The 25,869-nt window shown below is 40.3% G+C and overlaps 1 protein-coding gene across 1 annotated transcript in view; it reads right to left on the reverse strand.

Annotated features, from left to right (window-relative positions):
* Window positions 1–225: 225 nt before the first annotated feature.
* The window catches only part of kctd6a (potassium channel tetramerization domain containing 6a), a 31,984-nt gene continuing 6,340 nt past the window's right edge, over window positions 226–25,869 (reverse strand). Inside the window, exons 2-6 of the mRNA XM_079556285.1 lie at window positions 21,542–21,601; window positions 17,959–18,128; window positions 15,393–15,645; window positions 11,194–11,352; window positions 226–356 (exon numbers count right to left, since the gene is read on the reverse strand). Coding sequence (XP_079412411.1) covers window positions 246–356; window positions 11,194–11,352; window positions 15,393–15,645; window positions 17,959–18,128; window positions 21,542–21,568 — 720 coding nt within the window. The 5' untranslated portion in view covers window positions 21,569–21,601 and the 3' untranslated portion in view covers window positions 226–245. The remainder of the gene's footprint in view (window positions 357–11,193; window positions 11,353–15,392; window positions 15,646–17,958; window positions 18,129–21,541; window positions 21,602–25,869) is intronic.

Genomic DNA, 25,869 nt, shown 5'->3' on the forward strand with positions numbered 1-25,869 from the left:
GAGATAGACCTCCAGCTCGTGTGTTTGATCAGACTTACGTTGTGATAACAAGAGCGAGAAGAAGCTTTTGAAGATGGACGTGAAGTGTCCTCATTTCCACAAACCCAGTCCAGCAACAATCATTCAAAATCTAAAAAAGTAAATATATGTAGAAAAAAAAAAACCCACAGACGATTGTTGTGTTTCTAAATAACTTAAAGGACACGACTCAGTGACTCGTTGAGTTCAGTCCAGTCTCAGTGAATTCATTCGTGGACCTTCTGTGTCCGGCGGCAGAACGTCCAGTGATGTTCCACAGTGTTTTCGTTGGCTCGTTCGCTCATGTGGTGGACTCGAGTGTTGCGTATTGTGAACCCCTGAAATAGAAAGGAGACAAAAATCAAGGTGTTAATAATTAAAGGTCCTATATCCTGCAAAATCGACTTTTTAGAGCTTTTAGCCATGTTGTTCTGCTATTTCCTTATCAAAAACACCCCCAGAGTGGTTTGTGGCTTCATTCACGCAGCTCTCAGTAATCCTCCTGAATCCTGCTCTCTGAGCAGCTGCGCGTTTGGCTACGTGGACAGGAGTTTACACAGTGTATGGTTCAACCTTCCTAAAGAGGCCACTCGTCAGAAGTTGTTTTTTTCTCTGGGATTCAGCGACTTTCACCAAAATATTGTTTCTCTGTGACTGTCTCTGATGGATGTTTGGTGAACCTTCACCTGAACCAAAGTGGATTAACTTTTATAACCAACGCGAGTCCCATAATGTAAACAGCGATGGACCAGAGGGTGAGTCAATCCAAACACGTGTTAGCTTGTGTGTTAGCATATTAGCTTGTGTGTTAGCATATTAGCTTGTGTGTTAGCATATTAGCTTGTGTGTGTTAGCATATTAGCATGTGTGTTAGCATATTAGCTTGTGTGTTAGCATATTAGCATGTGTGTTAGCATATTAGCATGTGTGTTAGCATATTAGCTTGTGTGTGTTAGCATATTAGCATGTGTGTTAGCATATTAGCATGTGTGTTAGCATATTAGCTTGTGTGTTAGCATATTAGCATGTGTGTTAGCATATTAGCTTGTGTGTTAGCATATTAGCTTGTGTGTTAGCATATTAGCTTGTGTGTTAGCATATTAGCTTGTGTGTTAGCATATTAGCATGTGTGTTAGCCATTTATGAAGCTGTGTTGCAGATGTCAACTCCGTATAACTGCATCGTGAAGTAACTTCACTTATTGCTGTTTATTTATATTACAAAGCATCTTTTCATATGCTGATTAATGCTCCTGTACATGTCCCTGTCAAATAAATAAATAAACTAAAAAAACTAAAACTAAAACTAAGTTGTTTTTTTCTCTGGGATTCAGCGACTTTCACCAAAATATTGTTTTTCTGTGACTGTCTCTGATGGATGTTTGGTGAACCTTCACCAGAACCAAAGTGGATTAACTTTTATAACCAACGCGAGTCCCATAATGTAAACAGCGATGGACCAGAGCGGTGAGTCAGTCCAAACGCGGGTTAGCTTGTGTGTTAGCATATTAGCATGTGTGTTAGCATATTAGCTTGTGTGTTAGCATATTAGCTTGTGTGTTAGCATATTAGCTTGTGTGTTAGCATATTAGCATGTGTGTTAGCATATTAGCATGTGTGTTAGCATATTAGCTTGTGTGTTAGCATATTAGCTTGTGTGTTAGCATATTAGCTTGTGTGTTAGCATATTAGCATGTGTGTTAGCATATTAGCTTGTGTGTGTTAGCCATTTATGAAGCTGTGTTGCAGATGTCAACTCCGTAAAACTGTATCGTGAAGTAACTTCACTTATTGTTGTTTATTTATATTACGGTAAAGTATGTGCGGAGAGAGGGGGCGGAGTTAACTGAAGCGTTGTGTCTTCCGGGTTTGAAAAATACCTCCAGAAAACACTTATTTATCACAAAAATGAGGCTCCATAGTGGTAGAGGTACAATATATCATATACATGCCTATACTTAATTTTGGAATGGCTAAAATAGCAGGATATAGCTCCTTCAAGGCGAGACACTGCAGGTGAACAGGGGAAACAAATTTGAAACTTTCTGAACATCACAGATATAAATATGAGAAAAAAATGTGTTTCATTTTTTCTGTCATTTTATGTTTTCACACACACAAAAAAAGAAGCATTTTGAGCATTAAAATGGCCAAAATTGCCTATATTTTGGGCAACGAAATCAAAATAATGAATTTAGCCAGATTAAATTTTATGGTTTTATTTTATTGACATATTAGTAACTAAGATTTTTTCAGAGGGATTTTGGATATTTTGTTTAGTTTTTCAATAAACTAATCATCAGTGAAAAAATCTGTACAAACTCACATTCCGCCAGTTTTTTTTTGTTTCAAAGCTGATTAAATCAGGCTAGGAATTAGATATTAAAAAATCCCTCTGAAAAAACCTTCTAAACATTGTTGTGTCTCAGCCTGTAAAGTTTGGAGTCTGTGGGAGCTTCTATAAGGGCTCAGGCTCTGCCCGACTGCGGCTTCTCTCATTCAGAGAAAACCAGCCCTGAAGTTTTGTAGCGAGTGCGCATGCTCGGCCCGTTCTTCCACTTTTCCGCTCCGGCGTCTCGTAGGAGGAAAAACACCATATTTGGGTGAAAGCGTCATCACGGGGCCCCTTAGCAGGACACGTGGATGTCAAATCTGTCAATATTTATGAATGAAAACCCGCGGGAAAGACGGCCTTTCTACTTCCGGGTCGCCCCCACCTCGCAGACAAAACATCAGAAAATAAACATCATCATTTTTATATCTGACATGAAAACCAAGATGTAAAGGGAGGAAAACAGATACAAATCTCCACTTCCACCACTGCGGGAAACATCAATACTTTCACCTGCCGTGTCTCGCCTTAAAAGAAACAATTTGAGAGAGCATGATCTCCGCTTGGCGTTACTGACCAGACTATCATCCAGATTCTAGCCCTAAAAACATACTATTCCCTGATCACAAGTAGGAACTGGTCAACAACTGTCCCTGTATGTGCGAGGACTGAAAACATAGTTCTTGGGAATCCCGTCCACGAGGAAAGGCAGGCGGGTCCTTTTAAAGGTGTGGCAGCTCAGGTGGAATCCCAGGGTTTGCCAGAGAAGCATAAGGACCTAGGGCTGTGCAATTAATCGAAATTCCATTACGATTTCGATAACAACAGTAAACGATTACAAAATAAGCATAATCGCAAAAAATCGATTATAATTTGTATTTATTTATTTTTTTCAATTTTTTTTCAAATTTTTTTTTTTCAATTTTTTTCATTTTTTTTTCTTTCTAATTTTTAATTTTTGGATTTTTGTCACTTTTTTGCTGGATTTTTGTCACTTTTTTGCTGGATTTTAGTCATTTTTTTGCTGGATTTTTGTCACTTTTTTGCTGGATTTTTGTAATATTTTTGCTGGATTTTTGTCACTTTTTTGCTGGATTTTTGTCACTTTTTTGCTGGATTTTTGTAATTTTTCTGCTGGATTTTTGTCACTTTTTTGCTGGATTTTTGTAATATTTTTGATGGATTTTTGTCACTTTTTTGCTGGATTTTTGTAATATTTTTGATGGATTTTTGTCACTTTTTTGCTGGATTTTTGTAATATTTTTGATGGATTTTTGTCACTTTTTTGATGGATTTTTTTAAAGGCAACAAATAATCGTTTGAATAATCGTGATTTCAATTATGACAAAAATAATCGTGATTATTATTTTTTCAATAATCGAGCAGCCCTATAAGGACCACACACCAATCAGGAGCCAGGTTTAAAAACAGTCCACCAATGGCAGAGGAGGGCTTCTACAGCCAGGTTTAAAGGAACAGGCCACCGTTTTTACACACTGAGATATGTTCTTACCTGAGCTGTGACGAGTTCTTTAGGACCTGTCTGATCTTCCCCCGTGCCTTCAGTCACGTAAACACAGCGCAGACGGCGTTAGCATTTAGCCTCTCCCTCTCTCCTCTATAGCTCCAAAACAGGTCAAGATAGAAGCTACCAAGCTCTTCCACGTTTTCCCTATTTAAATATGGTTACGTGAAGTGTTCCACTACAAAGTATAATTACACACAATTAAACAATGTGGATTTTCTAAGCGGATAAAAGGGGGGACTATATTGTAAGGCGTAATAATACCAGGAGTAGTTTGGCATCCGCACAGTAAAGTGAAGATTACTGCGCGGATTTTGAACTTGTGTTTTTTGTCATTTGTTTTGTAATATTTTGTAATTTTTTTTGTCGCTTTTTGTCATTTTTTATAATTTTTTGTCTTTTTAGTCATTTTTTTGTCATTTTTTTATAATTGTTTTTGTCGTTTTTTGTCATTTTTTTGTTCATTTTTTTCATTTTTTGTCATTTTTTGTCTTGTTTTTTTAATTTTTGGACATTTTTCGTCATGTTATTGTCATTTTTTTGTCATTTTTGTGTAATTTTTTTTGTAATTTTTTTTCATTTTTTTTTTCATTTTTTAGTCGTTTTTTTCATTTTTTTTTTTTCATTTTTTTTCATTTTTTGTCTTTTTTGTCATTTTTTGTCGTTTTTTTTGTCGTTTTTTTTGTCGTTTTTTGTCATTTTTTTGTCATTTTTTTCATTTTTTGTCTTTTTTGTCTTTTAAATTTTTTGACATTTTTTGACATTTTTCGTCATTTTTTTTGTCTTTTTTTGTCATTTTTCGTCATTTTTTTGTCTTTTTTTGTCATTTTTTGTCATTTTTTGGTCATTTTTGGTCATTTTTTTTGTAATTTGGCATCCGCACAGTAAAGTGAAGGTTACTGCATGGATTTGGAACTACTCCTGGTATTATTACGCCTTACAATATAGTCCCCCCTTTTATCCGCTTAGAAAATCCACATTGTTTAATTTTGTGTAATTATACTTTGTAGTGGAACACTTCACGTAACCATATTTAAATAGGGAAAACGTGGAAGAGCTTGGTAGCTTCTATCTTGACCTGTTTTGGAGCTATAGAGGAGAGAGGGAGAGGCTAAATGCTAACGCCGTCAAAGAACTCGTCAAAGCTTAGGTAAGAACATATCTCAGTATGTAAAAACGGTGGCCTGTTCCTTTAAGGTTTAACACAGAAAACATGCGTTCATCAGCAAACAAGATGAATTTTCTGTGTCACCAAAAAGCTAGAAAGCTGAAACTCATAGATAACAGAGTCCCAACTGAACTGCACACGTATGATAAAAATGTTTCTTGTATTGTATCCATTATCACACTTTAAAGCTCTGGAAATCCACTCTGTCATTCCTAAGCAGCAAACAACAGAAGGCAAGGCATAATATTTCTTTATACCACGCATTTCATACACAAGGTCACTCAATGCACCAGAAGACACTGACATTGGGACTGAAATTAATTAGAGGGACTAAACGGAGCTTAAAACCCTGACCCGGTAATCACAACTGCCGCTAAAATCCTGCACTGTCACTCAAAAAGTTGTTACTTCGGGGCTGAAGTGCCGTCATGCACGAGCTTAAAGAGGGGGTATTCTGCTTTTTTCAGTCCCATAGCACCAGTCTATATCTCACTACAATGACGACAAACCTTCTGCTGGTCTGTAAATGCAGTAAATTAGAATAACTGCCTTGTATAAAATGTCTCTCTCAAAATGGCTGTAGTGAATGTCTTGAAATCGGCCTCTGTCTCTTTAACCCCTTAACTCCTGCCTGAACCGAGCACATTTTCTCCAGTTTGGCTTTACCCCAATCCAAAAGCTTCTGGAAAAAAGGTGAGAAAAGAGCAACAAAACTGAGACAAAAACAAGGATGGTAATGTGATGAAAAAGTGACGAAAAATTTATGAAAAAGTGGCAAAAAATGTGATAAAATTTTGACAAAAATGCGACAAAAAAATGACAAAAATGTGACAAAAAAAGACAAAAATGTGACAAAAAAAAGACAAAAATGTGACAAAAAAAAAGACAAAAATGTGACAAAAAAATGACAAAAATGTGACAAAAAAAGACAAAAATGCAACAAAAAAATGACCAAAAAATGAAAAAAATGCGACAAAAAAATGACCAAAATGTGACAAAAAAATGACAAAAATGTGACAAAAAAATGACAAAAATGTGACAAAAAAATGACCAAAAATGTGACAAAAAAATGACAAAAATGTGACAAAAAAATGACAAAAATGTGACAAAAAAAGACAAAAATGCAACAAAAAAATGACAAAAAATGAAAAATATGCGACAAAAAAAATGACAAAAATGTGACAAAAAATTGAAGAAAAAATGACAAAAAGTTACAAAAATGAGTTGAATACCCAACAAAAAAATGGAGAAAAAAATCTGTTGACGTGAGGAAAAAGATCCTCTCGGTTCAGGCGGGAGTTAAGAGATCACGAACCTCTGAGCCTTTAGACACGCCCCCTCCACACGCTGTCTGTGGCATCAGTGGGGAGGGGGTTCTGCTGAGGAGCAGTGGTTGGTTACTCGGCTGGTGACGAAAGCTCGGAGGCGTCTCCAGGAGGTGGGGGCGTTCCTAGGAGGACTCAGGCAAACCTATCCCTAAAATGGCCGCCATCAGAGTTTTTACAGATTACTCAGAAATACGTGAATGTGCCAAGGCAACACTTCAGCCATGTTTTTAATGAGGGAGTGACATAATAACATGATGGAAAGCTTGAAAAAGTCATTTTTTTTCCATCTAGTCCCTTTCATTTCTAACTAAACAGACAATATGCATTTTGTAGGTTTCCACTGTAAACATTATTTCTGCTATTCCCTGGAACTTCCCAAATACAAGCTCTGAAAACAGAGTCCCAAATTGACCTGTCCTTGCAAGTGAAATATTTCTTGTAGTTTTTCCACAATCACAATGTTAAGGCTGGGAAGTGGGAAGTTTTTATATTTTCCGTGCCATCAGCATAGTTACCACATTTTTCACATATGCCTGAGCAGTCCCACTGACTTAATCCACCATTCGATCTACGTGTATCGACTCTACACAACACAACCGCAGTTGTTGTGGGCGGCGCCCTCACAGAGGATCGTCATTAAAGTTTTGTAAGCCACGATGAGAACAAATGTGGACAAATGCTGCCTTCTGGTGGGACTTATGGAATCATTCAGAGGAGCCGAGCTGTAATAAAGCAGAAAAGAAACCACTAGAATACGAACTATGAAGGTTAGCAACTTGCAAATGCGGCTAATATCGGCACAATCCCCTTTTAGAACAGCGGTATGATGTGAAATATTAAATCCGTATGACCTGCGTGTCAATAGTGAGGGTTGTCCAATCAGATCACGTCATATCAGTCACGGGTTCGCGGTCCCAAAACTTACACCTGGTCAGACCGGTTTGGCGCTGGCCTCTGCTATGGAAAAGCTCGCCGTAGGGCTGTGCAATTAATCGAAATTCGATTACAATTTCGATTATTACACTAAACGATTACAAAAATAGCATAATCGCAAAAAACAAAAAACAAATCATGATTTATTTTTTTTTGCAAAGCAGACTTGCGTTATTTCGCGGCGCTGGGATTATTTTCCCTTCACTTTTCCCCTGCCGTGGCTCGTGCTTTTGTCTGACATAAAAACAAACGGCACTGTGTGATGATGTCATCAGGCCGCGCTGCTCAGTTTGCTTGCGCAGGTGTGAGGGCCGGCCAGCAGGGGGCAGGTGTGAAACAGAGTAGGGACGGGCGGATCGACACCAAAGTATCGATATATCGATACCAAACGGCTACTTTTTAAGTATCGATATTGGGCAAAAAGTATCGATACTAATTTGCATATGTAAAAAGAAGGCAGGGCAGCAATTATCAACACAAAAGGATGATTTATTTCTTTGTTCTGAGTCAAAACAGTCACAACAGGAAAAGATTGAACTGAGCCGGGCTGATCATTCTGGTTTAGGTTCTGTTTGTCATTTAAGTATTAATTTAAAATGTTGTTTATGTATTTAATTTCACATTAGTATTGTTTAATTAACCAGTTAAAGTAATATAATTTTAATTGACCAGTTAAGTATATAAAACAACCAGTTTTAGAAATGCATATTGATTGAAATACATTCACCCATATGAAATGACCAGTATCGATATCGATATCGATATCGACAAAAATGACCCCAAAAGTATCGGTATCGTATCGATTCCAAAAAATGTGGTATCGCCCATCCCTAAAACAGAGACCTCTCCTTAATCGAGGCGTACATGAAATCATTTATACTTTTATGACTGTTCAGAAAACAGAAAATATTCAGCATAGTTTTTTGATTAATAAATATATAAAGAAAAAAAATCCTTTTTTTTAAAAGGCAACAAATAATCGTGATTTCAATTATGACTAAAATAATCGTGATGATTATCTTTTCAATAATCGAGCAGCCCTAGCTCGCCGGGTTGTCGCGCCTGCGGTAAAGAGACTTTAGGGAGGCCCAGGGCTAAAGGGTGCATGTTGCCCCCTCCCCCGCGATGCAAAACACAATACACACACCACATTTTGACCGTGGAGCCCGCGCAGACAGATGTCTTTGCCCCTCCCCCTTTGCCCCTGCCCCTTTGCCCCTCCCCCTTTGCCCCTCCTCCTTTGAATAGCCTGCCAATGATACTAAAGCCAATACCACTTTCTTCCAGACCATGTTCCAGGCTTATATATTACTTCTTTGCAGTGACCTTTTTAAATGTGTAACATCTGAATCTCATGATATTAGAGAGTCTATAGTTTGAAAAATAAGGTGCGCGGCTTATATTTTTAATGGAAAAAATCTCCTTCATCTCCTTTTGCTCATAATTGTGTCCAAAAGTGTTTTGAACATGTGTCTCTAACGCTGCATGACGTGCTTTATACTTTATAGTTCATTTTTAGTAAATGAATCGTCAGGCAGCAAAATTGTCAATCATTTCACACTCATGCAGAGATCTCCCGAGTTCGTAAACCTTCGGGAGGCAGCACAGTGACTCGTGAGATTGTTCTTATGGGCTGATGAGGAACATGCTATAGGAGGTATTACAGGAACCATACGCTGCACTGGAACTGCACTGACACGTTTGAACGCTCCTCGTCACGGCTGACTTTGACGCACGTCCGGGTCAGCGATGAGGAGAAGGAAGTTCCTACACTCTTTACACGCAGCCCTAATCCCTGACTAATAATGATCAGGTGAAACATAAGGAGATTTCTTTTAAAAATGTCCCTTCCATAGAGCTCACACTTGAGGGGTTAAGTAAGGATTAAACAACTCGGAACCGCATTAGACGGTTCTAACGCCCGACACAGTGTTGTTCCTCCTGCATTATAACGTCTAACGCGGCTCCTCGTTGTTTAATCCGCTTATACCAGGGTCCCACAAACGTAACATTTATAATAAATGTGTTTTTCTTTGACTAAAGTCACTAAATCTGCCAGACTACGGGACTATTTTGTGTGGGTTATTAGCCGGTCACTGAAGGCTGGTCTCAGAGCGAGTCATTCTCCGCAGCTATTACGAGGATCTCAGTCAGGCTCAACGACACAACATCAGCACAGAATCACAACACAACAGGACTAACCCGGAAACACTTTTCCCTGGAAGTAAACACCGATATGCGGCACTCGTGGGCAGGAGTTATTTACCTTTTACAAGGTTTAACCTGAAGCTAAAGCTAGCTAGCTCAACCAGCTCAACTGTTTATGGAAACAGCTGCGGTGGAGTCGCTCACACCTGGGCCCCCCCAACTCAAACTAACATGTTTGACTTTACTAATCCAGACAAATATGCTTCAATGCAGGATCATTTTATGTACGCCTGAAAATGATGAATAGCCTTAACCGTTTCCAATAGAAATGTAAAGCTCATATGTTATTAACAGTAGCTAACCTAGCAGCTCACGCTCCTCTACAAACATTTAGCAAACACTAAATCCATCTCATACGTTCCTGTCAGTCACTAATTACGCCTTTATCTGACTCAGCTGTGTCATGCGTTGCTATGGCGACGCCACAGCGGAGTGATATCCCAGTGATTTAACAACCGGACTACGTGTGCGGTTATACCAAAATAATGCACCAGCCAATCAGAATCCAGTATTCACCCAGACCATGGGATAATAAGATGTAGCCTCCATGTAGCGCGCGATGCTAATGTGAAGAAGAGCAGAGCGAACGGGACCGAGCGCTCGTTGTCAGCGCTGCACGTAGCGAACCGCGCTTCAGCCGACCCATTTTTTTCTAACGACGCCCTCAGGCAACTAAGACAACAGCTTCGTCTTGAACAACTCTGTCGTCGCGCCAGGCTGAAGATCGGGCCCAGAGTGTTATATTGGCACCAAACAGAAAAAAACTAAGTCAACTAAATCACAATAAAAATCTGTTGTCGTTTTATGGTCATTATGGTTCGTAAAACAAAACAAGTTATTAACCTCTTAACTCCCACCTGAACCGAGAGGATCGTTTTCCTCACGTCAGATTTTTTTTTTCCATTATTTTTTTGTTGGGTATTCAACTCATTTTTGTAACTTTTTTGTTATTTTTTTGTCACATTTTTGTCACATTTTTGTCATTTTGTTTGTCATTTTTTGTCATTTTTTTAGTAATTTTTTGTCAATTTTAATCACATTTTTGTCCTTTTTTAAATCACATTTTTGTCACATTTTGTCACATTTGTGTCATTTTTTTGGTAATTTTTGTCATTTTTTGGGTCATTTTTTATCACATTTTTGTTGTTTTTTTGTCACATTTTCGTCAATTTTTTGTCACATTTTTTGTAATTTTCTTTGTCATTTTTTGGTCCATTTTTTATCACATTTTTGTAATTTTTTTGCCACATTTTTGTAATTTTTTTGGTAATTTTTTGTCCTTTTTAATCACATTTTTATCATATTTTTTGTCGTTTTTTTGTCACATTTTTTGTCGTTTTTTGGTCACATTTTTGTCATTTTTTCATCCATTTTTTGTCAATTTTTTGTCAATTTCTTGTGACATTTTTGTGACATTGTTGCCACTTTTCCATCAATTTTTCGTCACTTTTTGGTCAATGTTTTCTCACTTTTTGGTCACATTTCCATCATTGTTTTCGTCTCAGTTTTGTTGCTATTTTCTCACCTTTTTTCCAGAAGCTTTTGGATTGGGGTAAAGCCAAACCTGGAGAGAATGTGCTCGGTTCCGGTGGGAGTTAAGGGGTTAACCCAGGGCTCATTAGAGAAAAAACATTGAACCTTCCACTGTGGTTAGATCTTGGTAATCATGGCGTGATGCGTACCGCTTTGGAGATGAACTCGAGCAGGTGGACCCTCAGGCTGACTTCCTGTTGGTGGTCACATGGTCCAAAGGTGAAGGAGACCTGGTAGTCCCTGGTGTCCATCATGTGTTTGTTCCACTTCGTGAAGCCGCTGGAGATGGCCTCGAGAACACTCTGCAGCTGCGGAAAGACACACACAGTTATTTATGAGTGCAGGGTTGGGTCGCACGAGCTCAGGACCGGTCTGAAGTGTTACAAAGGCAAGGCAACTTTATTATACCGCGCATTTCGTACACAAGGCAACTCAATGCCTTACAGAAGAAAATATGCGAAATTACAATCAGGTTAAGTTAAGGCAAAGCACATTTATAAAAACATCACGACATGGGAAACACACAGTCCACCCGGGGAGGGGCGCCCGCCTGTCGACTGGAGGGTGGGGGTTAGGGCTGTGCAATTAATCGAAATTCGATTACGATTTCGATTACAACAGTAAACGATTACAAAATTAGCATAATCGCAAAAAATCGATTATATTTTTTTTTTTCTATTTTTATTTTTTTTTTCATTTTTTTTGTATTCTTTTTTTTTTTTTCAAATTTTTTTTTTCTAATTTTGAATTCATTTTTGGAACTGCACTGACACGTTTGAACGCTCCTCGTCACGGCTGACTTTGACGCACGTCCGGGTCAGCGATGAGGAGAAGGAAGTTCCTACACTCTTTACACGCAGCCCTAATCCCTGACTAATAATGATCAGGTGAAACATAAGGAGATTTCTTTTAAAAATGTCCCTTCCATAGAGCTCACACTTGAGGGGTTAAGTAAGGATTAAACAACTCGGAACCGCATTAGACACTTTTTGGATGGATTTTTGTAATTTTTTTATGGATTTTTGTCATTTTTTTGATGGATTTTTGTCATTTTTTTTTATGGATTTTTGTCATTTTTTTAATGGATTTTTGTCATTTTTTTTTATGGATTTTTGTCTTTTTTTTGCTGGATTTTTGTCTTTTTTTAATGGATTTTTGTCACTTTTTTGCTGGATTTTTGTCATTTTTTTGCTGGATTTTTGTAAAAAATTTTGCTGAATTTTTGTCTTTTTCTGTTGGATTTTTGTCACTTTTCTGCTGGATTTTTGTAATTTTTTTGATGGATTTTTGTAATTTTTTTGATGGATTTTTGTCACTTTTCTGCTGGATTTTTGTAATTTTTTTGATGGATTTTTGTAATTTTTTTGATGGATTTTTGTCATTTTTTGATGGATTTTTGTCACTTTTTTGATGGATTTTTTTTAAAGGCAACAAATAATCGTTTGAATAATCGTGATTTCAATTATGACAAAAATAATCGTGATTATTATTTTTTCAATAACCGAGCAGCCCTAGCGGGGGCGTTGGTAAACACAGACGCAGAGGGATTTGGGGGCGTGGTTAGGGAGGGGACGTGTGTGCAGTTATTTGCATAGTCCTTGAAATGAATGTTGTGAGTGAATGTTTGTAAAACATCAGTCCGTGTCTGGTTTAGCTCCGTGACTGGACCTTGAGTGGGGAATGCTGACGGTGTGGGAGAGATAAGAGGTCCAGCTGCTTCAAACTCCTCTCAGGAGGAAAAGAACTATTCCAGTATTAGTTCATCAATTTTTATTTGTTCTTGGTCTCAGCATGAGTTCAGTTCTCCAGAGCAGGTAGTTCCTTCACAGTTCATCCCTGTTCCTGCCAAGATGTCGCCCTCCTTTTGTCCGTCTCCACAGCGAGCTGCCGGGTCGTGCAGAACAGTCCATCATTGTGCGTCACTTTCCTGTATAAGTCCATCACTCGCTCACTCCCTGCTCAACTTTCCGACTTTCCGATAAACCAGGTCAAAGCCAAGTCCGTGCCCTGTTATCAAGAGTCCAAAAAAGTGAATATCTTTGACGTCTTCGACCGACAGGACCGCGAGGCAAACGATCCACTGACTCCACACGTCCACCGCAACTGTGAAAGTCCGGTCAGGGCAGACGACCTCCTCCGTGGCCTCACTTTGTGGAAAAAACCTTATCAATTGCGCTGAGATTCCAGTTAATTAATTCCATAGTTTAGCGGTTCGGGAGGACAGAGAGCAGGTGGTCAAAGAGAAACAAGAGTCAGACAAAGACACTCGCAGAAGCAGGAACAAAAGCACGAAAGCCGGGAGCAGTTAGAAAACGCGTCTGCACTCGACACAGACAGGAAGTGTAGTACATAAAGTGTGCTGCCCATCGCTGACCTCGCTCCAGGTTACTCTTTTTTTTAATTAAACCTTTCCTGCTGAAAAGCAAGTGATGGTGCTGCAGTATATAGTTTTGCAACCTTCTCTTTGCATGTTTAGGTGTCAGAGATGTGTCTATCCTTTAAAGTCAATTATTTCTTAATTAGTTAATATTAGGGCTGCTCGATTATTGAAAAAATAATAATCCCGATTATTTTTGTCATAATTGAAATCACGATTATTCAAACGATTATTTGTTGCCTTTAAAAAAATCCATCAAAAAAGTGACAAAAATCCAGCAAAAAAGACAAAAATCCATCAGAAAAAAAGACAAAAATCCATCAAAAAAAGACAAAAATCCATCAAAAAAAGACAAAAATCCAGCAAAAAAAAAGACAAAATCCATCAAAAAAAGACAAAAAGCCAGCAGAAAAAAAGACAAAAATCCAGCAAAAAAGTGACAAAAATGCATTAAAAAAATGACAAAATTCCAGCAAAACAGTGACAAAAATCCATAAAAAAAGTGACAAAAATCCATTAAAAAAGTGACAAAAATCCATTAAAAAAGTGACAAAAATCCATCAAAAAAGACAAAAATCCAGCAAAAAAAAAGACAAAAATCCAGCAAAAAAGTGACAAAAATGCATTAAAAAAATGACAAAAATCCATCAAAAAAATGACAAAAATCCAGCAAAAAAGTGTCAAAAATCCATAAAAAAAGTGACAAAAATCCATCAAAAAAGACAATAATCCATTAAAAAAAAGACAAAAATCCATCAGAAAAAAAGACAAAAATCCATTAAAAAAGTGACAAAAATCCAGCAAAAACGTGACAAAAATCCATTAAAAAAGTGACAAAAATCCATCAAAAAAGACAAAAATCCAGCAGAAAAAAAGACAAAAATCCAGCAAAAAAGTGACAAAAATCCATTAAAAAAGTGAAAAAATCCAGCAAAAAAGTGACAAAAATCCATTAAAAAAAAGTGACAAAAATCCATCAAAAAAGACAAAAATCCATCAGAAAAAAAGACAAAAATCCATTAAAAAAGTGACAAAAATCCAGCAAAAACGTGACAAAAATCCATTAAAAAAGTGACAAAAATCCATCAAAAAAGACAAAAATCCAGCAGAAAAAAAGACAAAAATCCAGCAAAAAAGTGACAAAAATCCATTAAAAAAGTGAAAAAATCCAGCAAAAAAGTGACAAAAATCCATTAAAAAAAAGTGACAAAAATCCATCAAAAAAGACAAAAATCCATTAAAAAAGTGACAAAAATCCATTAAAAAAGTGAAAAAAATCCAGCAAAAAAGTGACAAAAATCCATTAAAAAAGTGACAAAAATCCATCAAAAAAGTGACAAAAATCCATCAAAAAAGTGACAAAAATCCAGCAAAAAAGACAAAAATCCATCAGAAAAAAAGACAAAAATCCATCAAAAAAAGACAAAAATCCATCAGAAAAAGACAAAAATCCAGCAAAAAAAGACAAAAATCCAGCAGAAAAAAAGACAAAATCCATCAAAAAAAGACAAAAATCCAGCAGAAAAAAAGACACAAATCCAGCAAAAAAGTGACAAAAATGCATTAAAAAAATGACAAAATTCCAGCAAAACAGTGACAAAAATCCATTAAAAAAGTGACAAAAATCCATAAAAAAAGTGACAAAAATCCATCAAAAAAGACACAAATCCAGCAAAAAAGTGACAAAAATCCATTGAAAAAGTGACAAAAATCCAGCAAAAACGTGACAAAAATCCCAAAATTAAAAATTAGAAAAAAAAAAAAATTGAAAAAAATAAATAAATAAAATTTGGAAAAAAAAATTATAAGCGATTTTTTGCGATTATGCTAATTTTGTAATCGTTTACTGTTGTAATCGAAATCGTAATCAAATTTCGATTAATTGCACAGCCCTAGTTAATATGACAAATGAGTTAACAAGACTGGCACCAAGGGATAACCCTTCTAAAGTCTCTCAAAAGCGTTAAATACCTTGGTGGTGATTGTGAGCTGGGTGATAATAACCGCCACAGGGTTGGAGTACTTCGAAAGCTTCCTGGTGCTGGAAAGCTCAACCACTTCCTCATACGAGTCTGTGGGATACAGCGCTGAGGGCTTGGGGTCTCCCAGGCAGTGGAGCAGGGGCTCAATCTGGTAGAAGTCGGCCTCTTTCCTGAGCAGCTCCGTCTCTTTGAAGTCGCAGGGAAGCGTGAGCTCTGACGTGCGCAGGAAATTCAGGATGTATCTGTCAACACGGGAAAATGGAGGACGTTCAGACGCCGACGAAACATCAAGATTCTTGTGCAGCTTTTTATAGCAGTAAAGCAAATCTACTTCTGCTGAGAGCTCTTCACCGATAACTGTCACGTGTCTGAGAAAAAAATGCACTTTTGAATACTGTCTTTAACGATAGTAATTCACTAAACCCTTTTAACACAGTACGCTCCTTTCCATATAAACAAAAAATCCTAACCAACCCAAACAGTACCAAAAAGCAGCACCCAAACAAGGCTAAACTAGAAGCAAACATAGCACTTGTTGTTTTGTTTTTTGTTTTAAAGGAATAGGCCACCGTTTTTACACACTGAGATATGTTCTTACCTGAGCTTTGACGAGTTCTTTAGGACCTGTCTGATCTTCAGTCATGTAAACACAGCGCAGACGGCGTTAGCATTTAGCCTCTCCCTCTCTCCTCTATAGCTCCAAAACAGGTCAAGATAGAAGCTACCAAGCTCTTCCACGTTTTCCCTATTTAAATATGGTTACGTGAAGTGTTCCACTACAAAGTATAATTACACACAATTAAACAATGTGGATTTTCTGAGCGGATAAAAGGGGGAACTATATTGTAAGGCGTAATAATACCAGGAGTAGTTCGAAATCCGCACAGTAATCTTCACTTTACTGTGCCGTCTGTGCTGTGTCTACGTGACTGAAGGCACGGGTGAAGATCAGACAGGTCCTAAAGAACTCGTCAAAGCTAAGGTAAGAACATATCTCAGTATGTAAAAACGGTGGCCTATTCCTTTAAGCCCTGGGGAGCGGGCAGCTTCCAAGGTGTTTATCCAAAAGGTTTCCCTTTGGGCCAGTTTTTTGATACGGTCTCCTCCCCTGATGTTGTTAGGGATGACTTCCAGTGCCGCAACTCTTAGATGATTGAGATTGCAGTGTGTTCCTGTGCACCGCGATCGGATAATTGGGATTGTTTGTACGTACAGCATATTTGTGTTCAGAAAAGAATATGCTGTAGTGCTGCATATATCATGAAAAATGGTCTGGATTGTTGGCAGCTAAATCCCCAAAACAGCGCGGCCTCAATGTGTTAACAGAAAAGTCCTGAATCATCATACACGATTTCTTCAAATTGGAAGACCATCACAGAGTCAGATCACATTTTGACTTTTATGTTGTGCTTTGTTCACCCCTACGATACAAAAAATAGTATTAATACCGTAAATGCCCAAATATAGGCCCGGGCCTTTATTTACTCAAGGGCATCTGGGACCAGGCCTTTATTGGAACCAGGCCACAGTTAGAGACAGGCCTTTATTTCTATTTGAGCAAAACGGACGACCCGGAAAACGAAGAAAAACGAGATTTGTGTCCATTTGCACCTAAAATATTAGGTTCATTTATTAATGAACATTTCAAACCCTCTCCCAGCGGCTGGAACATTGACGCCTTTTATTTTGTCGGGACAACAGGAAGTGTTTCGTTGCTGTTAGCGGAGCTTTGACATCAGTGTCACTGCAGGTTTCTGTTTCGTTTTTACCGGACCGGATTATTTGTTGTTATCTTGTGTAAAAGGCGAGTTTAGACGGAGCGTTTGTGATCGATCATGAGACTGACCCGAGAGAAGACGAGACGCTCGCGCTGATGGGAGGAGTTATTTTGAGGCGTGGGACTGACCTGCACACGGAGCAGCTGGACGTGCTTTGAAGACGCGATGGAGACTTTATTAAAACCCTGGAGGGTCACACAACATTTGTTTCCTAGTTTCCAAATATGGTCACAGGAGGTTTGAAAAGTGGCTAAATCTGTGTCAATCTGTGTCAGAGACCCGGCCCCTGTCAGAGACCCGGCCTCTGTCGGAGACCCGGCCCCTGTCGGAGACCCGGCCCCTGTCGGAGACCCGGCCCCTGTCGGAGACCCGGCCCCTGTCGGAGACCCGGCCCCTGTCGGAGACCCGGCCGCTAATGGAATACAGGCCAGTATTAGAGAATTTACGGTAGTCAGCTTTCAGGGTCTAAACCCAAACTCTATCCACAAATCTGTTAACACTTGTCACACAGAGCAGAGACGAGCGACCAGCCTTAAGTCACGCACTCGGATTCATTGAACGCTTGGGATTGACTTGGGTCCCCTGTGAGTCAACACAACTACACTGAGGGCGTGGTCGAGGGTGAAGAGGACGGGTGCCAGGAGAGTGCCCTGTGGGAGGACTCACTGCAGGTCCGGACATCACACACACAATCTCGGATTCTCACAAATTTAGAGAAGCCGTAACATTTCAACGATAATGTGAGGCAAGTTCCGAGACACACGTTAAGTCACCAACCTGAAGAGCGTCCCATCGCGGTCAATGAAGTAGTTCCCCTGCGCGTCCCTCACCGTGGGCAGGTCCCCTCGGAACATGGCCCCCAGCATGGAGTCCGGATAGCGCCTCAGAGTGGACAAGGATGTGCGGTACACACAGCCGCCCACGTTCAGAGACACAAACTCCCCCCTCTGGAGAGAACAGGAAACTGCGGTGAGTATCCATGGGTTTCAAATCACAGGCGTGGGTTTTAAGTCAGAGCAATTAACACTTAACATCACGGTCCTTTTCAATGGGAGAAATTCCTCGAAATGGAATCCATGACAGGAAAAAGATAAAAGAGACTGAAACCTATTTTTTCCAGAATTGGCGATATCCAGGGTTGGACTGGGACTGAAAAACAGCCCTGGACTCTGACCAGCCTGGCCCAAATGAGCGTAAATGTGACACTTACCAACCGCCTTAACGGAGAGCATTTTCTCCAGTTCGGCTTTACCCAAATCTAAAAGCTTCTCGGCTGGAGAGCAACAGTGTAACGCCTCATTTGAAAGCTGAGACCTACAAAGTGATTGCAACTTTTTGTCAAGTCGCCGCATTTTTTGTCATAGTTTTGTTGTATTACTTTTTGTGGCTTTTTGTTGAATTTTTGTCATTTTTTGTGGACATTTTTGTGGAAATTTTTGTCAAATTTTTGTTGAATTTTTGTCATTTTTTGTGGACATTTTTGTCACATTTTAGTTGATTTTTTGTCACATTTTTGTTGAATTTTTGTCACATTTTTGTTGAATTTTTGTCACTTTTTGTTGAATTTTTGTCACTTTTTGTTGAATTTTTGTCATTTTTTGTTGAATTTTTGTCACATTTTTGTTGAATTTTTGTTGAATTTTTGTCACATTTTTGTCACATTTTTGTTGAATTTTTGTTGAATTTTTGTTGAATTTTGTTGAATTTTTGTCACATTTTTGTTGAATTTTGTCACATTTTTGTTGAATTTTTGTCACATTTTTGTTGATTTTTTGTTACATTTTTCTATCATTTTTTTGTTATGGTTCTGTCACGTTTTTGTGGCCTTTTCATTGCTTTGTTGTCAGGTTTTTGTTGACTTTTCATCACATATTTTGTCACTTTTTTTTATGCTTTTCCGGCACATTTTTGCTTTGCTTTCATCCTCTTTTATTGTCACTATTTTGATGCTTTTCTTTTTAGCTTTTAGATTTGGGTAAAGCTCGGTTGAGGCGGGACCGGTGGCCCTTCTGTGCTCTTCCAGAATGGACATATGGCCAGTCCGGCCCTGGCGATGTCCATTGTGTCCATGGCGATGTGGGAAGAGTAACAGAAGCAACGTGAGCAGAGTAGAGTGAGACGTGTCTAGACTGAGGTGTGTGAGGAGAGGTAATGAAACAGGAGGACGCTGAGATCAGAGCTGCTCAGAACCATTGTGGCCAAAATAAAAATGGGGCAAGGCTCATGTGAAGCTTTGCATCCCTGATTGGTTTTATCAGGTGATCCTGGGACAGCGTATGTTGCATGTCCTGAAAATAATTGTTTCTTTCAAAGTAGGGATGGGTGAAAATAAATCCTGATTATGATTGGTTAAAGAGGGGGTATTCTGCTTTTGTCAGTCCCACAGCACCAGTCTATATCACACTACAATGATGACAAACCTTCTGTTGGTCTGTAAATGCAGTAAATTAGAATAACTGCCTTGTATAAAATGTCTCTCTCAAAATGGCTGTAGTGAATGTCTTGAAATAGGCCTCTGTCTCTTTAAGAACCTCTGAGCCTTTAGACACGCCCCCTCCACACGCTGTCTGTGGCATCAGTGGGGAGGGGGTTCTGCTGAGGAGCAGTGGTTGGTTACTCGGCTGGTGACCAAAGCTCGGAGGCGTCTCCAGGAGGTGGGGGCGTTCCTAGGAGGACTCAGGCAAACCTATCCCTAAAATGGCCGCCATCAAAGTTTTTACAGATTACTCAGAAATACGTGAATGTGCCAAGGCAACACTTCAGCCATGTTTTTAATGAGGGAATGACAGAATAACTTTAAAGGTCCTATATCCTGCAAAATCAACTTTTTGGAGCTTTTAGCAATGTTGTTTTGCTATTTCCTTATCAAAAACACCCCCAGAGTGGTTTGTGGCTTCATTCACGCAGCTCTCAGTAATCCTCCTGAATCCTGCTCTCTGAGGCTCCGCCCTCCTGCTCTCTGAGGCTCCGCCCTCCTGCTCTCTGAGGCTCCGCCCTCTCCTGGTGAACGACTGAGTGTTCAGTTGTGTCGTCACAGCGGAACGGAAGTGCTCGACGTCTGTAAAGCAATGTCTTTACAGCCTGATTTTAATTTGTAAAACAGCGTTTTCATTATTTCTGTTGTAAGAAAGAAAGAAATAAAGGAAAAAAAAAAGAAAAAGAAAGGATGTGCCCGAGGTGCTTCCAGGTCAGCTGAGGCCAAAACAAACACATCCCTGAGCGTCTGAACAGATCAGTCATGTTTGCGCTGCAGCTGAAGATGGAGCTCGTTATAACTGGACACACCTGTTCTTTATTCTTACCTAACGATCATGTCACGGAGAAAAAGAAGAACGTTTGGCTACGAGGACGGGAGTTTATACAGTCTATGGTTCAACCTTCCTAAAGAAGAGGCCACTCCCGTCAGAAGCTGTTTTTTTCTCTGGGATTCAGCGACTTTCACCAAAATATTGTTTTTCTGTGACTGTCACTGATGGATGTTTGGTGAACCTTCACCAGAATCAAAGTGGATTAACTTTTATAACCAACGCGAGTCCCATAATGTAAACAGTGATGGACCAGAGGGTGAGTCAATCCAAACGCGTGTTAGCTTGTGTGTTAGCATATTAGCATGTGTGTTAGCATATTAGCATGTGTGTTCGCATATTAGCTTGTGTGTTAGCATATTAGCTTGTGTGTTAGCATATTAGCTTGTGTGTTAGCATATTAGCATGTGTGTTAGCCATTTATGAAGCTGTGTTGCAGATGTGAAGATCGTGATGTAATTTCACTTATTGCTGTTTATTTATATTACGGTAAAGTATGTGCAGAGAGAGGGGGCGGAGTTAACTGAATCGAAGCGTTTTGTCTTCCGGGTTTGAAAAATACCTCCAGAAAACACTTATATTTATCACAAAAATGAGTGCTCCATAGTGGTAGAGGTACAATATATCATATACATGCCTATACTTAACTTTGGAATGGCTAAAATAGCAGGATATAGGACCTTTAAATTCAGCTGTTACTTAGAGCAGTGGTTCCCAACCAGGGGGGCGGGCATCTCAGGAGGGGGGAGGTGCTTAGGATTGCAGGTGTGGCCCAGGGCTTTGTCTGGTCAGGTCATAAGTGATATTGTGTAGTGAGAAAGGGCTACAGGTGCATGAAACACTGCAGTTTATTTGTTATGCTTTTGGCCATTATTGTTATGTTTGGATATATTTAGAGCATGGTGGATGTTGACCAATTGGGGGAGTGGATGGACGACGATCCCTCGATTTTTATATCTTGTAAATATCCCCCTAAATTCAGAGGCAGCTTGATCGAATCTTGAAAAGCATCTCTAATCCGTAAAAAGCAGGGAGTGAAAGACGTGAAGCCGCACCGCGTGTCCCAGATCCCCGTTCTCCATCGCCGAGCGCGTCGAGTGTCGAGCCCGAGCGACCTGAAACGAGACCAGAGAGGCGTGAGAGGCGGTTACCGTGGAGACCGAGGGGGAGGCGGTTACCCCGGCGACAGGGAGGGGGGGGAGGATGGCGGGCGGTTGCCATGGCGCCACCGGCTCAGCGTCCAACCAGCGGGGGGAGCCGGCCCGGACGCGTCACGTGACTCCCGCCAGGAATAGATTAATTCACAGGCGGGAAATGCAGTTTGATGTGCGGCGTGTGGTGTCCTCCAGCGCACGGACGGGGCGTGTGCGTGTGGTGTCACGGCGCGGCGTCCTCCGGCGCACAGACGGGGCGTGTGCGTGTGGTGTCACGGCGCGGCGTCCTCCGGCGCACGGACGGGGCGTGTGCGTGTGGTGTCACGGCGCGGCGTCCTCCGGCGCACAGACGGGGCGTGTGCGTGTGGTGTCACGGCGCGGCTTCCTCCGGCGCACAGACGGGGCGTGTGCGTGTGGTGTCACGGCGCGGCGTCCTCCGGCGCACGGACGGGGCGTGTGCGTGTGGTGTCACGGCGCGGCGTCCTCCGGCGCACAGACGGGGCGTGTGCGTGTGGTGTCACGGCGCGGCGTCCTCCGGCGCACGGACGGGGCGTGTGCGTGTGGTGTCACGGCGCGGCGTCCTCCGGCGCACGGACGGGGCGTGTGCGTGTGGTGTCACGGCGCGGCGTCCTCCGGCGCACAGACGGGGCGTGTGCGTGTGGTGTCACGGCGCGGCTTCCTCCGGCGCACGGACGGGGCGTGTGCGTGTGGTGTCACGGCGCCGCAGCAGAAACCAAACGGATGTAAAGCGTTGACTTATGAAACGCTTCTCCGACTCCCAGTACAACATTATGTTTAGAATGAAATGAGTGGAGAGCGGCCGAGATCTTCAGAAACAAGATCTAATGCAGCGAGATTTTTCCTACTGTAAACCGCTTAAAGGTGCTTAAAGGAACAGGCCAGCGTTTTTCCACGCTGAGATATGTTCTTACCTGAGCTTTGACGAGTTCTTTAGGACCTGTCTGATCTTCAGTCACGTAAACACAGCGCAGACGGCGTTAGCATTTAGCCTCTCCCTCTCTCCTCTATAGCTCCAAAACAGGTCAAGATAGAAGCTACCAAGCTCTTCCACGTTTTCCCTATTTAAGGCGAGACACTGCAGGTGAACAGGGACAAAATGTATATTTACAGATATCAATTTGAAACTGTTGCTGTCGATCACTGGGGCATAAATGTGAGAAAAAAATACATTGCAAGTTTTCTGTCATTTTATCTTTTCATATAAGAACAAGGTGTTTTATGCCTAAAAATGCCCCAAATTTCCCATCTTTTCGGTGACGAAATCTGAATAATGGACAGAGCTACATTCAAATTTATTGTTTCATCTTATTAATAAATGAGTTACCAAGACTTTTTCAGGGGGGATTTAGGATTTCTTGTTTAGTTTTAAAATAAGCTGTTTTTTAGTGGAAAAATGTGTAAAATTTAAATTCTCGCCTTATTTTTTGACATTCAAAACTCAATAAATGGGGCTTAAGGGATTAAATAATAAAAAATCCCTCTGAAAAAATCTTCCAAATATTGTTCAGTCCAAGGCTGGAAAATGTGAAGTCTTTAGGTCCGACTGACGTGGACATAGTGTCGCCACAATGACAGAAACATGTGTTTGGAGAAAAAGGCCCTTGAAATTGCATTCTCCCATATAAGTCTATGGGGGAACATTGAATCAGCGCAATATTTAAACATGTTATTGTGAAGATTAGGCATGTTTTCTGTTTCCGGGTGAAAGCTTATATGTTCAGAGACAGATTTGGCCCAAAACCTGAAAACTGAAAAAAAAATGAGTTTTGCCTGTAGTGTCTCCCCTTAAATATGGTTACGTGAAGTGTTCCACTACAAAGTATAATCACACAAAATTAAACAATGTGGATTTTCTAAGCGGATAAAAGGGGGAACAATATTGTAATAATAATACCAGGAGTAGTTTGGCATCCGCACAGTAAAGTGAAGATTACTGCGCAGTAGGGCTGAAACGACTAATCGATTAATCGACGACCAAACGCTTATTGAAATAGTCGACAACTACTAAAAATGTAGTATTTTTTGATGAAAACCTACTTTGATTTTATATTAAGGGTCTGTAGAGTTTTGTACCCCAGGGCAGCTGTGGCTACAATAGTAGCTTACCACCACCGAGTATGGAGTGAATGAATAGTGCAATGTAAAGCGTCTTTGAGTGTCCAGAAAAGCGCTATATAAAACCGATGCATTATTATTATTATTATTACATTGTAAATTTCATTAATAGAGCCTTCAAAAAACATTTCCCTTTAGTTCCCTTTAGTACTGAATCAACACATCCTCAAACAGCGGCACTTAAGCTATAATGTGATAACAAAAAATTAAAAAATGAAATTTTCCTACACCATTCACAGCCAAGCGATTAATCGATTAATCGTAAAAATGATCAATAGATTAATCGGTTACAAAATAATCGTTAGTTGCAGCCCTACTGCGCAGTAATCTTCACTTTACTGCGCAGTAATCTTCACTTTACTGTGCAGTCATCTTCACTTTACTGCGCAGTAGGGGTGTAACGGTTCACGGGGATGTATTGAACCGTTCGGTTCGGCCTGTTCGGTTCGGTCCACTTGCGTACCGTTTCGGTGTATTATTTTCATTAAATAATGTAAATTTATTATTAGCGTCATATTAAGTGCCGCGGAACAAAGTTCCTACGCGAGTTTCCGCACGGACGCTATTGAGTGACGTACATTGAAGCTGCATGAGTAGCCGAGAGAAACTACAGGCGCTGGCTTTAAGTATTTGATTAAAAGTCTTGAGCCTCGCTACAATATCCCGTCACGTCCCCACTTCAGCCAAAAAGTTACACCAGCGCTCAGAGCCGGTTCTTCCTACACGCAAACTACGTAGTGTTGTTTCACTGATTAATCAACGCGTTGTTACGGGGACAGGCTCTTCCAGCGCGCACTCACTCTCCGCCTACTTCGCCACATATAACACCAAAACGGAGTAGTCTGGTGAAGTGAATGAGCAGGAGAGACCGACCGCCTTCCCCCTGTCTCTTCCAAAGCGCGAGTGCTTCTCCGCTCGTGTCCCGCTCGGCCTCTGTCTCCCGGTGCTTCGCCTCATGCGCGGCTCCTCCGCGGCTGCATCATGTCACCTGTGTCCCGGGCGCAGCTCTCATGTTTTCTCTGCGCGGACTCTGGGCCTCACTCTCATTCAAACTCTCTTCTTACTGTGTCTGGTGAGTCTAGAGTATCAGGACAGTAGTTTGGCGAGTAGACGAGAGTAAAAAGCCGTTCACTGTGGCCTTTTTGTTGAGTTGAATCCACATGGTTCTCATGAGTTACAGTAACTCTCATTATAAGAGTGCAATTTATTTAAAATATCACCCAAATGGGTCACTTTTATTTATTTTATGCAAGAATTCTATTGTGTATTGGCAGCTTTTCAAAAGAAAAATTTTGTTAGTTCTTATTTATTTGTACCGAAAATTAACCGAACCGAGCCCTCCAAAACCGTGAACCGAACCGAATACAATTTTAGCGTACCGTTACACCCCTACTGCGCAGTAATCTTCACTTTACTGTGCAATAATCTTCACTTTACTGTGCAGTAATCTTCACTTTACTGTGCAATAATCTTCACTTTACTGTGCAGTCATCTTCACTTTACTGCGCAGTAATCTTCACTTTACTGTGCAGTAATCTTATCTTCACTTTACTGTGCAGATGCCAAACTACTCCTGGTATTATTACGCCTTACAATATAGTTCCCCCTTTTATCCGCTTAGAAAATCCACATTGTTTAATTGTGTGTAATTATACTTTGTAGTGGAACACTTCACGTAACCATATTTAAATAGGGAAAACGTGGAAGAGCTTGGTAGCTTCTATCTTGACCTGTTTTGGAGCAATAGAGGAGAGAGGGAGAGGCTAAATGCTAACGCCGTCTGCGCTGTGTTTACGTGACTGAAGATCAGACAGGTCCTAAAGAACTCGTCACAGCTCAGGTAAGAACATATCTCAGTATGTAAAAACGGTGGCCTATTCCTTTAAAGGTGCTTAAAGGAATATTTTATTTATAATTACCAACCATAATATATTGATCTGCATCATCAGTTCCTTGCCTCGTATTGTTCTCGTGAGCCAAATCTCATGTATCGTCATGTGAAATGTGTGTGTCTGTCCCAGAGCGTCCAGGACCACGGTTTAAGCTGCCGGCGTTTTCTAGTCTTTGCGAAGGTGAAAATGGCTGTTCTTTGC

The sequence above is a fragment of the Gobius niger genome, assembly GCF_951799975.1.
Source record: "Gobius niger genome assembly, chromosome: 5".
Classification (NCBI taxonomy): Eukaryota; Metazoa; Chordata; class Actinopteri; order Gobiiformes; family Gobiidae; genus Gobius; species Gobius niger.